Source organism: Coturnix japonica, chromosome 1 (assembly GCF_001577835.2).
Source record: "Coturnix japonica isolate 7356 chromosome 1, Coturnix japonica 2.1, whole genome shotgun sequence".
Lineage (NCBI taxonomy): Eukaryota > Metazoa > Chordata > Aves > Galliformes > Phasianidae > Coturnix > Coturnix japonica.
The window spans coordinates 148,884,531-148,906,395 of record NC_029516.1 but is presented as its reverse complement, the minus strand read 5'-3'; the positions used below and the strand labels follow the sequence as shown (position 1 = coordinate 148,906,395).

At 39.0% G+C, this 21,865-nt stretch overlaps 1 protein-coding gene across 6 annotated transcripts in view; it reads right to left on the bottom strand.

Moving 5' to 3' along the window:
• Positions 1-13,554: 13,554 nt before the first annotated feature.
• Positions 13,555-21,865, bottom strand: part of LOC107308109 (diacylglycerol kinase eta) — a 62,794-nt gene continuing 54,483 nt past the window's right edge. For 4 of the 6 annotated variants that reach the window (XM_032442085.1, XM_032442081.1, XM_032442082.1 and 1 more), the window contains 4 exons: positions 21,499-21,618; positions 21,045-21,153; positions 19,520-19,650; positions 13,555-13,840 (listed from right to left, as the gene is read on the bottom strand). In XM_032442085.1, coding sequence (XP_032297976.1) covers positions 13,751-13,840; positions 19,520-19,650; positions 21,045-21,153; positions 21,499-21,618 — 450 coding nt within the window. In that variant the 3' untranslated portion in view covers positions 13,555-13,750. The remainder of the gene's footprint in view (positions 13,841-19,519; positions 19,651-21,044; positions 21,154-21,498; positions 21,619-21,865) is intronic. The other 2 variants (XM_032442084.1, XM_015851728.1) reach the window with 1 other exon arrangement.

Genomic DNA, 21,865 nt, shown 5'->3' with positions numbered 1-21,865 from the left:
TTAGTTGAGCTTAGCCAGCCATTAGTTATGGCTCTTATTGACTGAGAAATAAATGGTGATTGATCTTCCTAACATAATTAATAGTTATTGTATTTTGGAGGTATTTAGGCTCATTTGCCCATGCTGCTCTAACTACAATGTTAGGAAAAATTAATTAATATCCCTATCAATATTTTAAATAGGCTCAAGAACCTGAAATCTGGATCAAATGAAAACTGGAGCCTAGAATCCACCTGCCCCTCTCAGTGCTTTTAAAAGCTGGGAAAATCTATAAGGCACTACCTGGCTAGAAAGCATTACCTACCAAGCTCTTTCTGCAGATATTCTATAGTCACATGTGAAACTACTATGCCAAAATTTGCAGCTTCCCCCCACTCCAAACAAGCTGTGTTTCCCAAGCAGCTCCATGGCATCTTCAGCCACTCTTGGAATTTTCTTTCTATTTCACTCACCTGAAAATATTCGTCTAACGATTCTGATTGACCGAATCCACGCTTTTAGTCGAACAGCTGGGAAGTCATCAGGCATAAGTTTAAAAGCACATATTCTGGTCGTGCCAGGGCAGCAGCTGCTTGCAGGCTTCAATGCAAGAACTTGCTGACTTGACCTTCAGAGACCTGAATGCTTCCACAGAGCGATGGAGTTTTGGCAGCATGTGAGAAAACACGCTGCTTGTTAACGAGTTACAACATTAGCAGGCTTTTACCAGGGACAGCGTGTGACGATTCGGAGGTGTTAAACGTGTGATTTTTAATTAATGAACTGAGTAACTGAGAGGACAGCACAGTGAAGCCATGGGCTCAGGGGGTATGTGCAGACACAGCTCTATGCTGCTGCCAGATATGGCGAATAACATGAAGTAAAGCCCCAGCAGAAATCCTGCTGCTTCAATGTGGAAGTGCATCTGCCACATTCCAGGATGTCCCATTTCATCACTGTGAAATCTATCCACCTCTCCCCCTATAAAAAGAAATATGCACTTCCTTGTAGATCCTTTCAGTTCCTGTTCGGAAGAAAAGGACACTGATCAGCTGCTGTTCTCACTCATGTGTTATGCATTCTGATGGGAAAGAAAATATTGCACCTCCTTTGTTCTGTAACGCTTGGCATGCAAATCTGATCTGTGAAGCGTTCCTGCCATTAGGTGACTGGGGTGAACAAGGTCCTAGTTTGCTTACCATGGGTTATTTTATTTCCTAAGAGCACGCCAGCAAATGAGATCAGAACTGCAATCGTCTAGTTCAAAAAACACTCCAAAAGAATTGGAGTCAGTAGTTAATTACTCGACCAGTTTGGGTTAATAGCACACTCTGTCATCTGTTTGCAAGACATGGGAACACAAACACAATAAACACAAACTTCCAGTGGCTTGAATGGCATCATCTTTAATTAGTTTCCTTCCCTGCTTTTTACCACATGCGTGTATGTGAAAGGCTAACAGGGCTAACACGAAGTGGGGGAGCTGCTTATAATGCTGCCAGTTTCACTTTTCCTCCTGTATTTTGTCTCTCCATGCTCACTAAACCTTTTTAAATAGAATCACTGAGGTTGGAAAAGACCTTAAAATCATGAAGTCCAACCATCAACTGACACTAACAAGAACACCACAAAACCACATCCCCACTTCAGCGTGTGTTAGGAATGGTGACTCTACCACTTCCTTGGGCTGCATGCTTTAATGTCTAAACACTCCTTCTGTGAAGAAAATCTTCCAGATGTCCAATGTAATCCTCCCATGACACAACTTGAGGCTGTTGCCCTGCATACTGTCACTTGTCAGGCCAACATTCTCCTCTCAGGTAGCTGTAGAGAGCGATGAGGCCTCCCCTCAGCCTCACATTTTCTCCAGGCCAAACCACCCTAGGTCACCCTCAGCCACTCCACAGAGATCTTGTTTCTTAGTTCTTTCATCAGTTTTGTTGCTCTTTGCACTTACTCAAGCAAATCACTGTCCTTGTTGTGAATGGCCCCCAAACGAACACAGTACTCAAGGTGCGGCCTCACCAAGTGCTGTGTACAAGGCTTATTTCACTTCCCTGCTGCTGTTGGCCATACTATTTCTGATGCAGGCCAAAAAGACATTGGCCTTCTTTGCCACCAGTGTATGCTGTTGGCTCATGTTGGCTATTGACCAATAGTATCCCCAGCTCCTATTCTGCTGGGCAGCCTTCCATCCACTCTTCCTATACAACTGCATGGGATTGCTGTGACCTAAGTTTTCCATTACATGATATGTGATGGCAGTCATGATGATCTGCTTCATGACATTTCCTGGCACTGAGAGAATCTCTGTTTGGTTTCTTCTCCTTCCTACATGACCCTTTTTGATAAACTGAACAGATGAGAATACCTGTAGACTTTCATCTAGGGGTTTCATGCCTTCAGGAGATGGAATATAAACTCTGGGCTCCATCAAAAGAGGTGTGGCCAACAGGGGGAGGGAGGGGATTATCCCCCTCTGTTCTGCCCTTGCGAGGCCCCATCTGGAGTCCAGCATCCAGGCTTGGGCCCCCCAGCACAAGATGGATGTAGATGGAGTGGGTCCTGAGGAGGTCACACTGGTAATCAGAGGGCTGGAGCACCTCTCCTATGAAGAAAGGTTGTTCAGCTTGGAGAAAAGAAGGCTTTGGGGAGACCTCATTGCTTTCTTCTGGTACTTAAAGGGAGCTCATAAGCAGGAGGAAGACCAGCTTTTTACATGGTCTACATTAAGGAAATGGAATACACACAAAATGCACTCAGAATTAAAGTACAGGCTTCAAATGCTACAAGAGCTTGTAAGCACCTGGAATTCACTGTGCATTAAAACTTACAGCTCTGACCTTTAAACAATCTAGACTATCCATAAACATGCCTCTCACACACACACTCACATCAGGACAACAGGATCTCAGCTCCAGGACCAGCCCCAAACAACCGGCTTAAGCTCACCTAGGCTGTACTTTGTCTTCTGCCATACACCGTGACAATTACTCTCACATCACGCCTTGAGCTAAGTGCTAACCTAATAGCTCACTGACCCACAACGCGGTAGTTGATCGTTGCCTGCAGAATCGCCTTCTGTCTTCAGGTCTTGGCATGGAATAAACTCCAGCGACTGTTTACCTGGGTCGTTGTTACAGAGGTTCAGCATATACCGCTAGGGAAAATGTGTTTGTTTTACTGCTGCTGACCTTGGAGAAATGGGCACTACTGTATATTATGTTTTAACGGCTGTTGTTACTATGGATGCAAATGTAAGCCTATTTTTACATTTAATACGCTGTATGCCAGCAAGACCTAGCGGAAGATCCCTGCAAATGTAAACACCTACATGCAGGGTGACCTACTTACACGTGGCCTTGCACGTAGCCATATAAAGTGCTGCATTCAAAGCCTGCAATTTAACACAATTTCAGTGCAGTGTGTGGCAGACTGAACAGAAATGATGCTTGGTAGTCATTCATCCACATTTTATTTATAGTTTTAACATACACGGTTTTCTTTTAAGTTACAAAGGCTTACACTGTGCCAAGAAGTTACTGCTGTATTGATTTCAGGGGGGGAATTTGGTTTTAGATTTGGTGACGTCGCTGCCAGCACACGTTTTGAGTGGGTGACGTCTAAGATTCAGTGTAATGATCGAGGATCTCCATCCATTTCCAGACACAGAAAGAATTCAAAGACTTACGTACATTGAATGCATTCTGTTTATTTGAGAAGGAAGATCTCGTATGAGTGCCCGATACGGAAGGCATCTTTTATCATGTACAATAAAATCAACCATTGCTTCCAGCAGAATACAAAAATACACATCTCAGTGACTTCCATACAATAATAAATATGTAATCATGCATCCAACAATAAAAAGGCACGGAAAACTGGTCACTTAGTAGTCATAAAAATTACTAACTATATTAACAAAGCCACCCAAATTATCTGTACAAGGAAATGTAACAATATATTCCAAAGGTGAAAACACATAAAACATCTTTAAAATAGTATATGCAATAAATACCTCAATTGTTTTTATATATTAAAAATAAAACTGTGCCATTGTAAACAGTATGTAAACAAACAAAATTCACTGTTCCTTACCATTATTACAAGTAAATAAAGCTGAAAGTTACACCCCTGCTCTATTAGATAGACTTCATTGGCAAGTTTTGTCAGGCAGTTTAAAGTTTGACTCTTTTCTGCAGCAAACAGAGCCCGCTATGATGCACGTAATAATTGCAGTACTGTAGCAATTGCTAAGCTTCAATACTGACTACTCAGGATGTAGAATGTCATTAAATAGCCAGAGCTGAAACCGGAATAAAAGCCATTTCTGCAGTGTTAAGGACCAAAGTTATTTATGCTACATAGAATAGTGTCAGTAGAACTTAGCCACTTGTGTATCACTGCTTTTCTATAGGGTCCCAGGGGCTGTACCAGGTGGTGAGCATTCTTCCTTCCCACAGGCAGAAAAAGAGGCACACAGAGGTAACCCACCTGTCCTGGTCCTCAGCACATGAAGCCAAAAGCAGAACCTGCGGCCCCCATCTGCCCACCTACCTCATTCCATCTGATATCCTGTACCCATCGCGGCCCTTCTGATAAATAACAGTGAGTCCTGAAGCCCATTCCTGATTAGAATTACAGAAAGACAAAGAGCAAGCAAAAGGAAAGCTGCCTGCTTGCTTGGGCACCCACCTGCTCCATCTAACGCCCATGTCAGATCGACATCAGCAGACCAGCGAGCCCAGTCTGAGCCCTGTGCATCCCCCAGGAGCTCACTGCTCGCCACCACTGCTCGCCATTTGGGATTTCTATAGCTAAAAAACTCCTGGCAAGTTCAACCAGCTGCTTCCTTCCTCGTTAGCAATGTGAAGAGCGCAAACTGGCATATTATCCTTTCTTAAACAGAAGTACAGCAAAAGATGCTTGGGGGTGGTGGGCGTGTTCTGTACAGAGGTCTTCAGAATGAGGCTTAAAGGGTAGTATGGTAACATACTGACAGTACTGTTGATAAATACCTCATTTTTAAAAAGTCCTGCTGTGTCCCTGCGATGACTCCCTATAATGATAGGTAGGAGGAAATTTTAGAAGGAAGTTTTTCATACAGAGGGTGGTGATGCACTGGAACAGGTTGCCCAAGGAGGTTGTGGATGCCCCATCCCTGGAGGCATTCAAGGCCAGGCTGGATGTGGCTCTGGGCAGCCTGGTCTGGTGGTTGGCAGCTCTGCACATAGCAGGGGGGTTGAAACTGGATGATCATTGTGGTCCTTTCCAACCCAGGCCATTCTACGATTCCATGATTACAAACTTACTTATCCTGGACACACACTTTTCAAAGTGCACAACAGCTCTTGTTTGAAAACAATATTTTTAGCCTTAAATAAAGAAATGAATTTGTATTTATGCAGCTGTTTCTCATCCTTCTGCCTTTTTACAGGAAGAATAAACACGTAGCATCCACAATTAAAAGATACCCTGGAAAGGGATTTAGGAAGCACTGCATGACAGTAATTTTCCTCCCTGCTGCTACTGAAGAACTGATCCTTCTGCCTCTAAACAAACCATTTCTCTAATATCAAGCAGTTGTCTGGTTTACCCTCCCACTTAAACTTTGCATAATTTTATTCACTTGTGAAACATTACAAGAGTCATCCTTCAGACAAGCTCTGAAGTTACCTCCATGTCTTGAGATAGTTTAAAGCTGTATAGAATATAAAGGATGTTTTTAGGTAAGGTACTTTTGGATAAGGTACTTAAAAGTGACTCACTTCAGGTCCACAGAGCCAGGCGAGCTGTAGGAAATCAGTAGGTATAGAAAAGAGAAGGGACATTTCTATTGGCCAATAAATAGTCCTTCATTTTCGCCTACCACACTACATGCCAACTGTGTAGAGAGGTGTGAAACGTGATCAATTTTTATAAGATTCTGTATTAAATCTCACAAAAAAAAAAAAAAAGGTCTTTTAGAAGCCATTTTCACAGACATATTCAAGGACCGGAACAATGAAAAAGTCTGTACATTCAACGAGGTGTATATTCCCACGGGTTGTATTTTGCAGGTTCTCTAGAAAAAAAAATCCAAACAGCGACTGCAAATTTCACATTGGGGAAAAATAAATACATTTCACTCGCTCCAAAACAAATAATAACAATATCACAGTAGGAAAACAGCCTTTAAACAACAGATTCAGAGGGGTTTCATCTTGGCCGCCATGAGGTCAATGGGAGTTTTGCCATGGATTTCCACAAAGCCAAAACTTCACCCAGAATCTTGCACAATTCTTTAGCTGACAACCATAAGACATCCTGCCACGCCGTTGTATAAGTTAAATAGTAACGAGCATCTGTAAATATCCTGCCATTCATCTCATATATAAAAAATATTATCATAAAAACAATGCAGCATCTCAAGCACTGTATATATGTAAGTTTTTTGGCTCTGCACACAAGCTGGTGTCCTTACATTGGGCAAAACCAGGGTGCGTATATACATATATATATGTACAAGTGTGCATGCACACACACACGACTGACTACATACTGCATATATACACGCATGCACACACAATACTGGCAAGAGAATAACACTCATAGGTACAGCATTCAGAAGCTCACCAATGATCGATCCGAAGACAACTTTCACATGAGGAAGAACTTCTACCTACCCAAAACTTCTGGAGGCTCACGTATAAATGCGAAAAGAAAGGACTAAAGTGCTGTTTGAAGCTAAGAGCGTGCATTAAGTGCCAACAGATCCGTGGCCTTACTCTGCATATTTGCAAAAACAACAGATCTGCCTGTAGGGTGAACAGGACCAAGTGAAAATGAACAGTAGAAGCTACAGAAGCTGGTTGGACCAGATGACCTCCACCGGTGCCTTCCAATCCAAACCACCCTGCGAGCCTGTGATTATTTTTTATTTACCTAAGAGAGAGCAAATCATGTTCAGTACTTCCCTTTCCTCATGGATATATATATATATATATATGTTAATATATATATATATTGAATGGTGCACTTCAGCTTTTTGCTTCAAAACCTCATTCAAACCCAAAGATAGGAGTCGTGCATAAAATGACAGCGCCGCATTTCTGAATGCAGTGCATTCTGCAGCACTTGCTTGTGTGCCTTATGCAGTCCCTCATGCAAACAAGTGAATGCTACAGCATTGGTTCACACCTGTGTAATGAATACCAGCTGAATACTCACTGAAGAGACAAGCCTGGCTAAAAAGAACACCTCTGTAATATGATTAGATGAAATCAGCTCTTTTTTCTACATGCCAGAACACACACTGCCAACAAAATCATACCATTCTGTAGCACTCCTCATTTAAAGATACCTTCACTGTACACAGTAGGGAAACTTTCTACCTTTCTGGAGAAAATAGTAATGGGCATAATAAAATAACCATCAGTGGAGAGATTTAAACAAGGGCTGACTTAGCTTCTGGATTTGACTGGTGTTTAAGATATTATTTATTAAGATAGTTGATATGTATCTGGTCTGGTGGTTGGCAACCCTGCACATAGCAGGAGGGTTGAAAGTGGGTGATCATTGTGGTCCTTTTCAACCCAGGCCATTCTATGATTCTATGACTCTAAGAACAGTCATGTTAATGTCACTGTCAGGTTATTAATTAAGAACTAAGCAGTTTTCCAACGTAATTAGTTGATTCAAAGTAGGACTCCCTGTATTAATTCCCTCTAAATATTCACTGTAGGTATTTGGGGCACTGTGGAGGTTTGTATTTATTAAAAAATAATCAGATGGCTTTGAGCTTGCAATTTGTCTGAGAATACTTTCAGGTCTATAGCTGCCAGAATGCTGCTGGTTTGCCAAACTGTTATCAGTACTAATATTTTATTACTATTATTATTGTTTTTACTGATAATAGTGGATGATACGACCCTGCTCATGGCAGGAGAGTTGGGCTAAATGAGGTCCCTTCCATCTCAAACAATTTTATGAGTCCACAATTCTATGATAGAATTTTTAGTTCCAAAGACTTCAAAAACACAACTTTCACAAACACTCCCTTAGCTTATCAACTTGAGGGCAATCATATCAAGCCTACGAAAGTCACTATGAACGCTGTCATTAGCCCCAAATGGCTGCAGGAATGGCTTCCTGGAACTCTCCAGATGGCTTCCAAATGGAATACACTTGGTGAGAAACAGTCTGGGCTTCCGTATGGCAGAAAATGAGCACTTCAAGTATATAAGCCAAACATCAGCAGAGATTTTTAACCTAATGCAACAGTGGTAGAAAAGAACTAGAAATTTTCTTCTCCTTTTGTAAAAAAAGATTGAGTTGCACACCAAGTTCTCAATATAAATACAGGAATTTATACAACCAGTAAAGTTTTTCAGCTGACAATTACCACGTGATGCTCTATCAATCCTGCTGACAGATGAAGAGGCAGCAGGAAGAGTTTAAGACCTGTCCAAACTCCTCGGTTTCCTCAAGTGATCAAAAACCTCTTTTGCTTAAGACAAACATACAGTCATGCACAGAACCTGCAAACATTAAATCTTAGTAGTGAGCGTAAGCAGCATCGAAATTGATGATATGAAAATCATACCGCGAAACACACAATCTAAGAGAACAACCAAAAAATGGGAGAGCCCGTGGCACAAATGTAACACTCAGGGCACTGCAGCTGAGAGGTACATTGGGGTGAAAAAACAGAACTTCATACAGTTTTCTGTGGCTCTCACTTATACAAGTGACCAGATGATCTCCTGGCTGTAAGTAGAATATACTCCTCCAGCACTGTTATCCTCAACAACATACACTGCTTGTAACATTAACGTTCACAAATAAACTTTACACTGCTAATTATTAAGTTACCAGAACTGTCAAACTTGCATTCAATAAATTAATAATTAGGGGCACGGGGAAAGCAAAGGGAAAAGAGCAGTAAACATTAGCAGTGCAATCATTAATAGCAAGCATTGAGCAAAACGGAATCACTGGGGTCTGGAGGTTTTATTCCAACATATCCACTGTGGAATGACCTGTGAATAATATATCAATTTATATTTATTTTAAAAGCAATACTGCTGTATTTCCTCTCCTATTTATTTTATATATTACTTTTATATTACATGTGGAAAGGTTTTCTGCCAGTCTTCTACAAAAGAAAACGATATGCAGTAAGAAAAATGGATTATTTTACGCCGTAATAAGATCTATGTGCTATCAAGGCTTTATGAATTTTTCATCATTAAGTGAATTAGTATTACTGAGTTCAATTAAAGAGTCAAAATGGGCAGGTTTTGTGTTTCTATATGAAGAGCACAGGAAAATACAAAATGGGCCATTATAAAACAAATCAATTCCTCCTGCCTGAATTACAGTCATACAGTGTTTCAGTCTGAATTTCTCTAAGCAGGGATGGAGAGAGAAGGATGTTTTCTATTTGTTATTAAGAGGACCCAAGGATATTTGCTCCAGTCCCAGAGTAAGGAATACTGGATTAACATGGTTTAGGAGGGTTTTTGAACACCTGCTTTCTATTTTACCATTCTTCAATAAGTTTAATACATTTTTCTTTGACAGAAATTGGTATTTGGGAGAAAAAACGTCTATGGGGAAATAGATAAAAATATATCATGAATAAAATTTTCAATTTTTTGCCATCATATGAAAAAAAAATGCACTTTTTTTTTTTTCTGTAAAGAACTGTAGAAAAAACAAAACAAAACAAAACAAAACAAAACACCAAAACCCTAAGAACACACATTTGGATGATATGATCCAGTTTCTAAAAAGAAGGCATTATGTATCACAAAGGCAATATTTGCATCACCCAAATCAGAGGCTGCTACGACACCTGGATGTAGTCAGCTGGAAAAAAACTATAGGAAAACGATGAAAAACAGAAGCATGTTGAGCAATGTACTGCCATTTTACAACCTGCTTCTCCTCTTCTTTTTGAAGTGCAGCACATTAATCTACATGAATACCATCCACTTCCAAAAAAATGCTGGTTGCTTGGCATTGCTTTTGTGGACTTTAAGGTACAATGACAGACAGTAGAGTTAAGTGTGTTAGACTACAGAAAAAAATGAACCTGGTAAATCCTGTATAGTGAATTTCATCTTAATGAATCTAAAACATTGAATTAGTCACCACAAAAGCTACTGGGATAACTAGTTTTCCAGAAAATTAACTACTTTAAGGGAATTTGATTACCTTCTTTGTGTTGAAAGGCTCCAAGAAGACCTCACTGTGGCCTTTCAATACTTGAAGGGAGCATATAAACAGGAGGGGAAACAGCTGTTTACAAGGGTGGATAGTGATAGGTTAAGGGGGAATGGTTTTAATCTGAGACAGGGGAGGTTTAGGTTGGAGATTAGGAGGAAGTTTTTCCACCACTGAAAGGGGAGACACACTGGAACAGGTTGCCCAAGGAGGCTGTGGATGCCCCATCCCTGGATGCATTCAAGGCCAGGCTGGATGTGGCTCTGGGCAGCCTGGTCTGGTAGTTGGTGATCCTGCACATAGCAAGGGGGTTGAAACGAGGTGATCACAGAATCATAGAATGGCCTGGGTTGAAAAGGCCCTCAAAGATCATCTACTTTCAACCCCTCTGCCACAGGCAGGATCGCCAACCACCAGACCAAGCTGCCCAGAGCCACATCATTATGGTCCTTTTCAACCCAGGCCATTCCATTATTCTATAATGATTCCATGAAATGTTAGAAAGCATAATTTGAAGTGATCTAAGCATCGAGATTAGAGGGTAAAGAATTCTGTGTGTTAAAAATGAAACTATGTGTGTCCTCAGTTCTGGGAGTTGGGACTTTGAGAGCAGTAGGGAAAAAAACAACGCTTGGAAATCTACAATAATCACAAGATAGTACCATTGTGTTCGAAAATCAATCTTGATGAAAGCCACATCTCGTAACACAGATACAAAACATCACCTCAATAGAGAAATTCTTTAAAATATTTTGAACCTCCTTGTCCAGCATGTTTGGAACTAATATTCAAAACCATTCTAAGGCAGAAAGTTGCATGAAACGCGCTCTCTTGGACATTTACTAAGTATAACATAACTGTTGCCTAAAACACTTATTCTACTTGCACTTGTTTTAAAAAACCCTCTGCTTTAGGACAATAAAAATTGAAATCTTTGGTGGTCATTATAAATAATGGAACTTTGTAAAAACAAGTTGTCCTATAATGAGGTACTTTGAAGACTGTCATGAGAAAGCTGCATTCCAAAACAACACTTGGTCATTCTCCCGGCCTAAAAGCATCTCTCATGTTTTTTTTATACTCAGTGTAGGCCTTTGTAGCTGTCATCACATGGCCTTATCTCAATCCTGTTCTAGAGCCCGTCTTACTGCAGTGCATACAGCAAGACTGAAAGCTGTGGTGAAAGTGAATCCTACAGTCAGGAAAGCAAAGAAAATGATGTCATGAATTATGTCCTCGACTTGACCAGGAGGTTTAACTACATCATCAACCACAACACTGATGTTTTAGAATCGTGCAACACATTAAAATATAGCTTAGCTTACAAGGAAACAAAAAGAAAAGGAAATATAACTTGTGAAGACTCGACAGAATGACATTTGGTCATCATTAAAGGGGTCAACGTCAAGTACATGGAAGAAAAACCTTTCCACTGTTTGCATATGCTTTTAATACAACAGCATGAAAATAATGTCACTTGGTGAACAGCTTCTGTTTTTTTCTGGACTGAAAAACTAATGGAACATTGCCTTTTACTTTTGTTTGTTGACCAGAACAATCAATTATGTCAACAAAGCTCTCAGAGCGCTGACGGTTTAACCTACAGCAGCAAGAACATGCAGTACTATAAATGGATATAAACAAAGCTTGCCTTCCTCCTTTTTAACGTTTCTTGCAATAGAACGATGAGGAGAGAACATCTGACTTCCCAAGGGATAAATCCCACCATCGTCCTGAGAAAGGGAGGACAAAACCTGGCTGTGGTACTTGGCGTTGTCCCCTTTAAGTAAGGAAAAGCTTTCGGCAACACAAATGAAACCTTACTCCACTGTCTATTAGGAAAACACAAATAGATATTAACATGGTTGTTAACTTGTAAGAATCAACAAAGATACTCAATAATGTATAAATCAAGAGTTCCTGGGGTGGGAATGCTGCACTGATCAGAACAGCAAGACAAGCAAGTTCTCTGGCATGTGACACAGCATCATCTCATCTCAGCCACTGAAGTAGGTTCTGTGTGTCTTAACCCCTAGATATATGTATGCTGTTTTTCTACTAGATTAATACTTTGTGAGAAATTAACCAGGAAATTCAATTATGAAGCTATGTTTTGTTTAAGTAAATTGTAAATAGCCTTATAAACTCTAGTCTAATGCAATTACTAAACAAAGATGGTTTTCATTTTTAACCTTATAACACTCATAGATTACTAGTTTGCATGTGAATCATATTTGCATGCATAGTGTAAAACTTCAGAGTCTTAATTTTTTTTATGATTTACTGATGTAGGAGTGCTGACAAACAAATTGATGCCTCTGTAAAAAAACACATATATATAATTTTTTTAAATTAATAGTAAATAAGTGATGAGTATAAGCTGACCCCACAAAAATCAAATCAGCTGCTACATTTTAACACTTTCCTTATGTGCGATAAATAGATCAAATTTTCCTGTAAGAAATTTTCATTAATCTTTCCACCTGCTTTTTGCACAGCAGAATAAATAAAACCATTAGTTCCTAAAAGCTCCGATATGCTACAGATGTTTAAGATATCTGGATAACTACATTTAATGCACCGTGAGAAAATTCCTTATCGTTTTCCATGCAGGAAGCCAACTGATATTTTTGTGAGGTACTGGTCTTTCAAAAATACTCATAAGTTAAGTTACCTGATACACCTTCTGTACATGGTATATTTAAAAATCTAACTGTACAACGTCCCAATCATATATAATGCATATAACTTGCTGAATATGGCACAAATGCTTAAGTTTCCACACCCACACATCCTTTGCCATAGAACTCATTTAGGAATAACACAACACTGAAGAATAGAAAAGTGCCTGGAACTGAAAAAGGACACTCAAGTAGTAATAAATTAATTCTCATTCAAACCGATATAAAAGTTGTTCAAGTGTTTAAAGTATCAGAAGTGTCATGCAACGGAACTACAGACAAGTCAGGCAGGCACACCATGCATTATAGTTGGCATTCAGAGTACAAGAAGGTATCTTTCCCCATCCTGCGTGGCCCGTGAGCGCCTGGTACCTGAGGCATTGCCAGACCCGCGTGTGAAACCTTGGAAGCGGCCAACTCTCAGGCTCCTGCACAGGAAGCTGTAGGGGATCTGTGCCCAGGAAGGGCAACCAGACAACCTCGTGCTATACGGCGGCATCTTGCTGCGTTGTAAGAGAGGCATACTGAGCTGCATGTAAGCAAAGCGATCATTTCCTTGATATATTTTCCAGTCAATACAGTTCACCGTCAACTGATTTACCAAAATGTGCTTATCTGAACTGGCCAAGTGTGAACACCAAGAAAACTCCTTCACAGAATGTATAACCATTTCCTCTTTTCTCTCTTTTTTTTTTTTTTTGGCACAAATTCTTTTATGCTCTTGCAACAAGCTCTTCGCCACACAAGTACTGGGCAACGCTAGCCTGCATGAACATGCTAGCACTTATTCTTTCATAATAAACTACAAAGACAGCCAAGTGCCTGCAACAGCTTTGCTTCTCCAGCAATGTTCCCTCTTTCTTCTGAGAGCACCAGCACAATTACACTTCAGACAAAGGGGTGTTCTTGCCAAGCTCCTTAATTCCCTGGAGAATTCGCTTCATATGACCCACTTTCGTTATCCCCAGGTCCTACAGAAACCAAGAAAAAAAGGGAGAGAAAAAGAAGAAAGGTTATTGATTTATTTATTAAAAGGCCACAGCTATGATTTAAACATCCAAAAGATGTCTAGAAATGTGCTTACTGCAATCAACGTTAACTTGAAAATAACCTATGGCTCTAGCAAGTGTCACCTAAAAAAATGCTTACAGCACACAGCGTATCTCTGTTGGAAAGTTACTTACCTGCAATAACCATGTTACCAAAAGTATTACAATCTATCAAAAACATCTTTTACTTGACTTGTAAGTACAAATCATTTCGTAATTTCTAGAAAAGCGAACAATCTCCCTCTCCTCTCTAATGCAGCAATCAAATGCTTGGTAGGATAAGATGGATTAGAGCTTCAGTCCAGCTATGTTACTTGATCTGTGGCCCTATGATGTCTGTCTTCAGCAAATAGCACACATGTACCCAGTCTCTCAAGTGAAAGTGGACATAATGTCTATTGGCATGTAGGACAACTTCCCTTCAGAGAGCAACAGAAAATGTAAGCATTTGTTTTTTCATTCTAAAATGGTTCAGCTTCCTAACATGGATTGCCTTAATGATTACAGAGTTGGAAGAAATATTCTCATAGACATTACTGTCACATCCTGAGGGAAATGGTAGAAACACAAATGCAGAAGTCTTTTAGGCACCCCTGACACAAACATAGCAGTCAAAGTATTTCTAGTATCAGTTTCTTGGACCCATCTCTGTGTAAGTGACAACAGGCATGAAATTTTTGCAGCAAAACTCTTCCAGCATTAACAATAGCCTAAAGAACATTATTTTCCTATTTTTGCTTGTCCAATGATCAGAGAAACAGAAGGGGATGCCCAGCTGTGTTAATCAACTCCAACTGCACTAATGAATTTTCATCTAATCTGGGTGGAAACCTGTTTCTATTGTCTGTCAAACCCAGCTTTGAGAAACTCTTTGAAATCCTTGCTTTGGTCATGTTGACTAAGTGGTGGATTCCAATAGTATAGTAATTTGTAGAATAAACCTTATATAAACAGATGGTGATTAAATAAAAATCTTAACAAATTTCTATACCTATCCTCCTGAAATAAAAATCTTTTTGTTTTAGTAGGAGACTTTTCCATTATGAAGACATAAAAAGGAATGGAGTTGAATTAATGGCTTGAAATAATTGCTTTCATACGGAATGAAAAAAGAATCTAAATAGAACATTCTTTGAAACACTCACATAAAGGCTGCATCTAACCTTCTACAGCCACAGGAACCTCAGAAAACCTGCAGTGCACATTATTTAAAAGCATGCAATTCACTTTGCATTTGCATTTCATCAAAGCAAGAAAAGGTTGTCATGAATTAATTATTTGGGGCTAAACGCACAGATTAAACAGGTGCATTAATTTTCAGAGTCAAGGCTAGAGATTAGAGATGAAAAAAAAAAAAACACCTGGTTGTTATTAAGTGTAAATAACCACAATACAACAACATCCATTACAGCACTTTGGCATAAAGGTGTCAATGTCAAAGAGTTCACAGTGTGCTCAGGTCCTCAAACTAAGTGCTGTTCACAAAGCTATCAGAAAAAAAAAAAGAAAAAAAGAAAAAAAAAAAAAAACTTGATTTTTTCTGTGTCGCATACATTTGTATTTTGTTTCCACTAATGCATATTCACATCAGTTTGTGGAGAAAAATAAAATAAAATTAAGAACAGACTATAAGGTAGCACTCATTTTTAAGTTAAAAATGTTGGCAAACTTGTTAAACTCATCCAACAATGATGTTATCCTTTTTCATTGTGAATTTGAATTTGCTGGAGAATGTTAATCTTAATTTTTCAACGAATCAGAACTATGTGAGCGTATTGAAACTACTGAAATTTCCCTGTTGCTCTGTGGCAGAAATTTTTAAACATAAGGAGAAACTTTTTCTCTCAGAGTGTGGTCAGGCACTGGAATGGCTGCCCAGGGTGGTGGTGGAGTCGCCACCCCTGGCAGTGTTCAAGAGGTGTCTGGATGAGGAGCTATGAGAGATGGTTTAGTGGTTTGCTGTAGCTACGGGAATGGGAGGATGGTTGGACAAGATGATCTTGTAGGTCTTTTCCAACCTTGTGATTCTGTGATGCTATGATCCAGTGAAAAACCTGTAGGACACTTTCCAAACTGCAAGAAGCCACGTGTATGCAAGTTTAAGTACATACAAATCTTTCAAAACAGTACTCATGAGTAGAACTGTTGGATAAGCAACATAGCAACATTATGTCACACTTCAAAGATCAGAAAAAAGATTTGATATTATGAAACTCCCAGAAAGCTAAGCCACTTTTTCCAACAGCTTTCTCAAAGTGTCATCACCAATGCCTATGCTACAATGACTAAAGATTTTAGTTTTGTTTCCATCTTAGTTGGACGTGCTATAACATAGATGAGACGATGAGCAAATCTCAAGAGATTTACCTCAATTTATGCTAAATAAAAAAAACAAAAACAAAAACAAATGAATAAACAAAACACCCCAATCTCTGAATTTCCACATCTGTGTAATAGGCTGGTTTGAAGGAAATTATGAGTTACGCATTCTTGATGCCAGATGCTATCTCAATTTACTACTGATCTGGGGAAGTCTGCAGAAATTCTTTCATCTCAGGCTAAAAAGGTCTGCTACAGAAGCCTTCCAAGCATCATTCCCAAAATGATCTCTAAAGATACCTAAACAGAGTATGAGGAAGAAACCAACCTGTTTTTTAATGTTTTCCTAGCTATGGCCTTAAAACTACAGGTAACCTCTCCATATGCTCTCCCTACCCACTTTAACCATCTCTAATCATCTCTATGTCTTCAACAGGGAAGCCTCAAAATATCTTCAAAAAACCCCAAAGCCCCCCCCACCACCACCAACAACAAAATACAAAAACAATGGGGATGAAAATTATTGCAACAGGTTCACGGAGTTTTTCATCTGCATTACATAATAGTGATTAGCACTGTCTGCTTAGCGAACAACAAGTTTATTCTAGATTTGCCCAACAAATGTTGTTGGTAGAATATACAACCAGTGTAAAACTACCGAGCATTTTACATAAGCAGGGCTCAGGGCTTACTATTGATGTCTTCCAGATTAGAACCTAGTGGAGCTCCCATTGCTAAAGCACATCACGAGTTCCTACAGCCTAGTAAATCTTGCCAACCATTTTCCATGCAAGAAGTTTTCCTAAATGTGATACTGCAAAAGATGCAGGTGAGATGCCATAGTCCTTAGCATGTTCTTAGCCTTTGACTCCTCATTAAGATGACAATAAACATGGAAAACCTTCATGGAAGACAACATTGCTATGGAGGAGTTCTAAGGAAACTTCAACCTAGTCCTACCAAATGTGTTGCAATTCTGATTATTACTAAGTTGCACGTATAGAGACGGTGCTAGAGTCTAGTTTTCAATGAATTTAATCATGAAAGAAGGCTACAAAAATCACAAGTCTCTTTCTGTATTTTCTACAGCACATTTCACAGTTTCCAGCCTTTCCTCAGTGGAGAGCAAATCAAATGGTTGCAAAAGTCTAAGATTGCCCTAACTAAGATCAGGAATATGAGGCTAGAGAAAGGGTATTACTGGAGGTGACAGAGGGACAGAGGTATCTGTTTCCTCATGTAACATTTGCCATTTGCTACACATACAGCTAAACTGGAATAGGTCCACAAGCTATGCAGGTATATAAAGACAGATATCCTACTCAATTCTTCAGTAACAGTACTGATCTATTTCAGTGACACTTGCAAAGGGAGTTTCATCAAATCCATCCCCTTACAGCTTTTCATTTCTGCTTCTGACACACATAGAAAGGTGAGCCCAAGGGACTGAATTAATATGGGCACCTTTTTTTCCAGTTATAGACCTGAAAGGTCACCAGGATAAATGCACATGGATTTAGAGATTGTGAATTGATGACTGTGCCAATTACTTTGGCAAGAAAGCACAAGCCTTGCACTGGAGGAGTGGCTGTATGTAGAATATTGCTCACAGAGGAACCAAAGACTCATCTGCACATGTCAATAGACAAATAGAGAAAAATTTAGCAGGGCAGCTTGTGACATCTGGACCTGCTGTTCTACATATCACATTCTACCTTGACACTAGTTCAGGTCACTAGTCAGAAAAATGCAGTGCTCCAGAGCCACCCTTAATTATCTACCTGCAGAGATCAGGTCCCACATGTAATGAACAACATGAGTACCACATCCTGTTATTTAAGCTCAGCTCAGTTTAACACTGGTCTTCACCACTATCTTTGGCAGTTGAACTCAATTATCTTGGTACATCCCTTCAAACTGAGCTATTCTACTCATGACACACTTCAACAAACTTGACATTGTATTTTTATAAACATTCCATAACATTTTAGAACAATTTTGCATTGTATGATGCTAAATTTCCCAGTTAAACTTCAAATGTAACATCCATCACTGGAGCACTATGGTTGCTTGCCTGGAAGGACTGCCATGCAGTTTTCTGTGAGGAGGGGGATAGGAGGATTATCTTGTACAATCCTGAAAGAAAGGAATTTAACTCCCACAGAAAGCTTACATGTTCTAGAACCAACAGGTGAAATAATATACAACAACTGATCACATCATATCTAGACACATCTATCATCAGCAGCTACACTATTGTTAACTCCCATGAAATGCCAGCACTACCTTATAGGACTGCTAACTATGTAAGAAACTTTACGAAAAATGGCCCATCTGCCTGAAAGTATTTCCCATATCTGGAGACTACTGCACCATGGCTGGAGTGATGACCTGCACCCTAAAATGTAAATGTTTGCCGTTTATACTGTATCCTATTTCCTCTCTTACACGCTAAAAGCAGTTGCAAAACACATTACCAAGGACTCATTACTACTGAGTTCCTGGAAAAGCTAATGTAATGAATCCCCAAAGATATGGCCCCTATTACATGAAATGGATGCACTTAAATCATTCTTGAAAAAGACCAGCAAGCTCAAATAACCATCTCAGACTGCTAGGTAATATTTATCTCTGCAAAACTTTAAGACAATCAGAAAGACAAAAGAAAATGTTCTTTTTTAAGCCTATATAGCTAAAAAGCAGGAAGAGGTTGGTTGGAAATAAGAAATGCTACTGTGAAAGTCTACTCTGATGCACAAACATCAATTCCACGTATGTCCAGTGCTATCATTTATTAAGCTCCCTGTCTTTCCCACACCTACTTTATCCAGTTTATGCACAATAAATCACTTGAAGCAGGTCAGCTGCTTGCAGCTGCTGACCTTGTAGGAGATATATTCACAATCATCATACCAGCTTAAGAAACTGATCCATACTGATCCTGATTAGTGGAAACTGACCTCTTGAAGATAACATTGTATTACACTGATGTCAGTAAGATATCAACACACTTTTCCTGTGCCTTCTGACATAAATTATAATGCTGTCATTCTACATAAGGTGTAAAAAGGAAATTTCTCATAACACAGGTATTTCTGGTTGCAAACTACAATTCAGCACTAAGAAATTCAGGCCAAAGGACAGCGCATATTAGTTTATTGCATATTTGCACAGTGTAAGCCAAGCTAAAAGCATATAAAAAGTGCAGGGAAAGAAGAAAAGTTGGTTGTTGTTTTGTCAAAGAAAATGGTCAATAGCAGAAAAGTAGCACAAAGGAAATACCTTAAGATCTCGCCTTTCCAGATGTAAAAGCTCAGAGCCTCGGATGTCATGGCTGATGAAGATTTCTTTGTACTCTCCCAAACTGAGCAGATCCAGCCAAGCAGCAACTTCATCTGTGCCCCATTTTTGAACTACCAAAGTTAAGAGCAAAACCCCCTTAATTTCTACATGCTCAAATGCATTACAAGCAAAGGTTAGGCCAAAGAGAATGGAAAACAGAGTAGAATTGCCGTGCTAGCAAAGGGAAAGGTTAGAAGTGTCATTTCCAGAAAAAAACGACAATTTCCTTTTTACATGCAGGTTATAGGTTAGCAGTTAACATGAGAAAGTATCTAAACAAAGTTGGGGTTCTTTGCTTTGCAGCCATGCTTTCAGCTTTACTACAGTTTCTTCAGTAAAGCCTTTCAAACCTCATGTCTCTATAAATTCACCATCTTAGGATCAGTGACGCAAAGTCTAATGTTCTCCTTTATGCCATTAATTTATTAGTAATCATCCATGGAGAGGAGGAAGCCTTCAAAATCTAATCAACGGGTAAAATTAATACATAAACCATACTTCATATATAGCAATGGCAGCAAGCAAGTTCAGAAAAAAACATTTTCTAGTACTAAATAATACACAAGTATTCTTTAAGCTACTGTGTTACATAGGCCACAAATAAGCTCTCTGTAAAACATTGTTCTCTAAGGTTAGTTGCCCACATTAGTCCCAAAAAACAGCTATGCTACTTATTGGTACAGTTTTGCAACATCATCCAATGCTGATGTGAATTCACTTACAGTGAAGTGAATCTGAAGTCTAATCTGAAATCTAAAAGTTTAACCAACAATGGCAAAATTTTGCAGATTGTCCATTAAAAAGACAAAGATGCAGAAACAGTTTTAGGACCATTTGATCACTGATTAACTCCTGGACATAATATTAAGGAAGTAAGTTGATGGATAACAGAGGGAAGAGAGGAGAGTGGAGTTTGTTCAGCTACTACTAATTAAAAGATCAATATTGACTATCATGGCTTTTTGTTTGACTTGCCCAACTTACTGAACTCAAACTCATCTGAAATTTAAGAATAACTGGTTAATTAAACCAGTGTGATAAAAGGATTACACAGCTCCTGAAACTAACCTGAAAAACCTGAATCAAAGGGAAATGATGTGTTTATGTGTGGCTTGTATTACTACAGGTTAATCAATTGTAACCATCAGCGAAGACACAGGTCCTGTTTCTTGACCAAAAAAAAGTAGCAATCTAAATATCTGTGCAGTAGTTCTTTGGCTCATCTGAAAGTCTTAGGATGCTACTGAATGTTTTCTAAACTCACTGAAGGAAATCTTCATCCTAATGAAAATCCCAGTTATTTCAGCTGCCTTTCACTTTATCAGGGTCAAGAGCTTTCAGTTTGGTGGAATACATCATTTCAATTTTTATCAAAAAAAAAAAAAAGACAAAAAACTTCCATCTAAACACAAAATTACATACTGCTCAAATGCTACTATTTTTCTTGTACTTTCAAAACACATACCAGGCTGAGGGCTGGTCTTATGCTTCTGAACTTTTTCTTTTTTAAACTTTGGCACTATGCGGAACACTGTACTTCTGTTATTTCTTTTAGCATAATCCAGAGGGGGATCCTGCATGAAAGAACAGAATCAGTTACTTTTAATTAACGTTTAACTTGAAATTGAGACAGGAAGTCAAAAGTTAATCTCAGAAACTAAGTCCAAATTTCACTTCCGTAAAGCATTATATCAGGATTTATTTCCATACCTGTTTAATTTCCTAAATAACCATTCAAAACACTTTCAAGGAGGGAGAAAAATATATAATAAAAATATGCCCTATGCTTAGAAACTTGCTCACAGCAGACAGCATCATTACTGAAACTGTATCTCTAGATTATCAGGAGTGTAATTTACTCTTTCCTCTTAACAGGAAAATAATTCTAATTAGAAACAGGAAGTATTAATCAAACTCACCTCATCATCATTTGGTTGAAAAACATAATAAAGCCAAGGTATCTCAGCAAGTTTTCTCAACTCTATTTCCACGCTGTGCAAAGCATCAGACAACAACTCTTCATGGGGAGCTTCCAACTGCTGTTTATAAGCAGGCCAGAAAAACAGTACTTTCAGTTTTGTTAATATGTAACATTCAAAGCTAGATAGGTTGATACTACACACAAACCAGTGCAAACAAACAATGAAATAGAAGACTTTGTATGAAAAAGGCTGCAGAAAAACTGAACACAGGGTAGTAGGCCCAAGTTGTTATTGGTGATCTCTGAGGTCTTTCCCAACCTGAGTGATTCTGTGATTCTATGATTCATTGTCCTATTTTTTCATT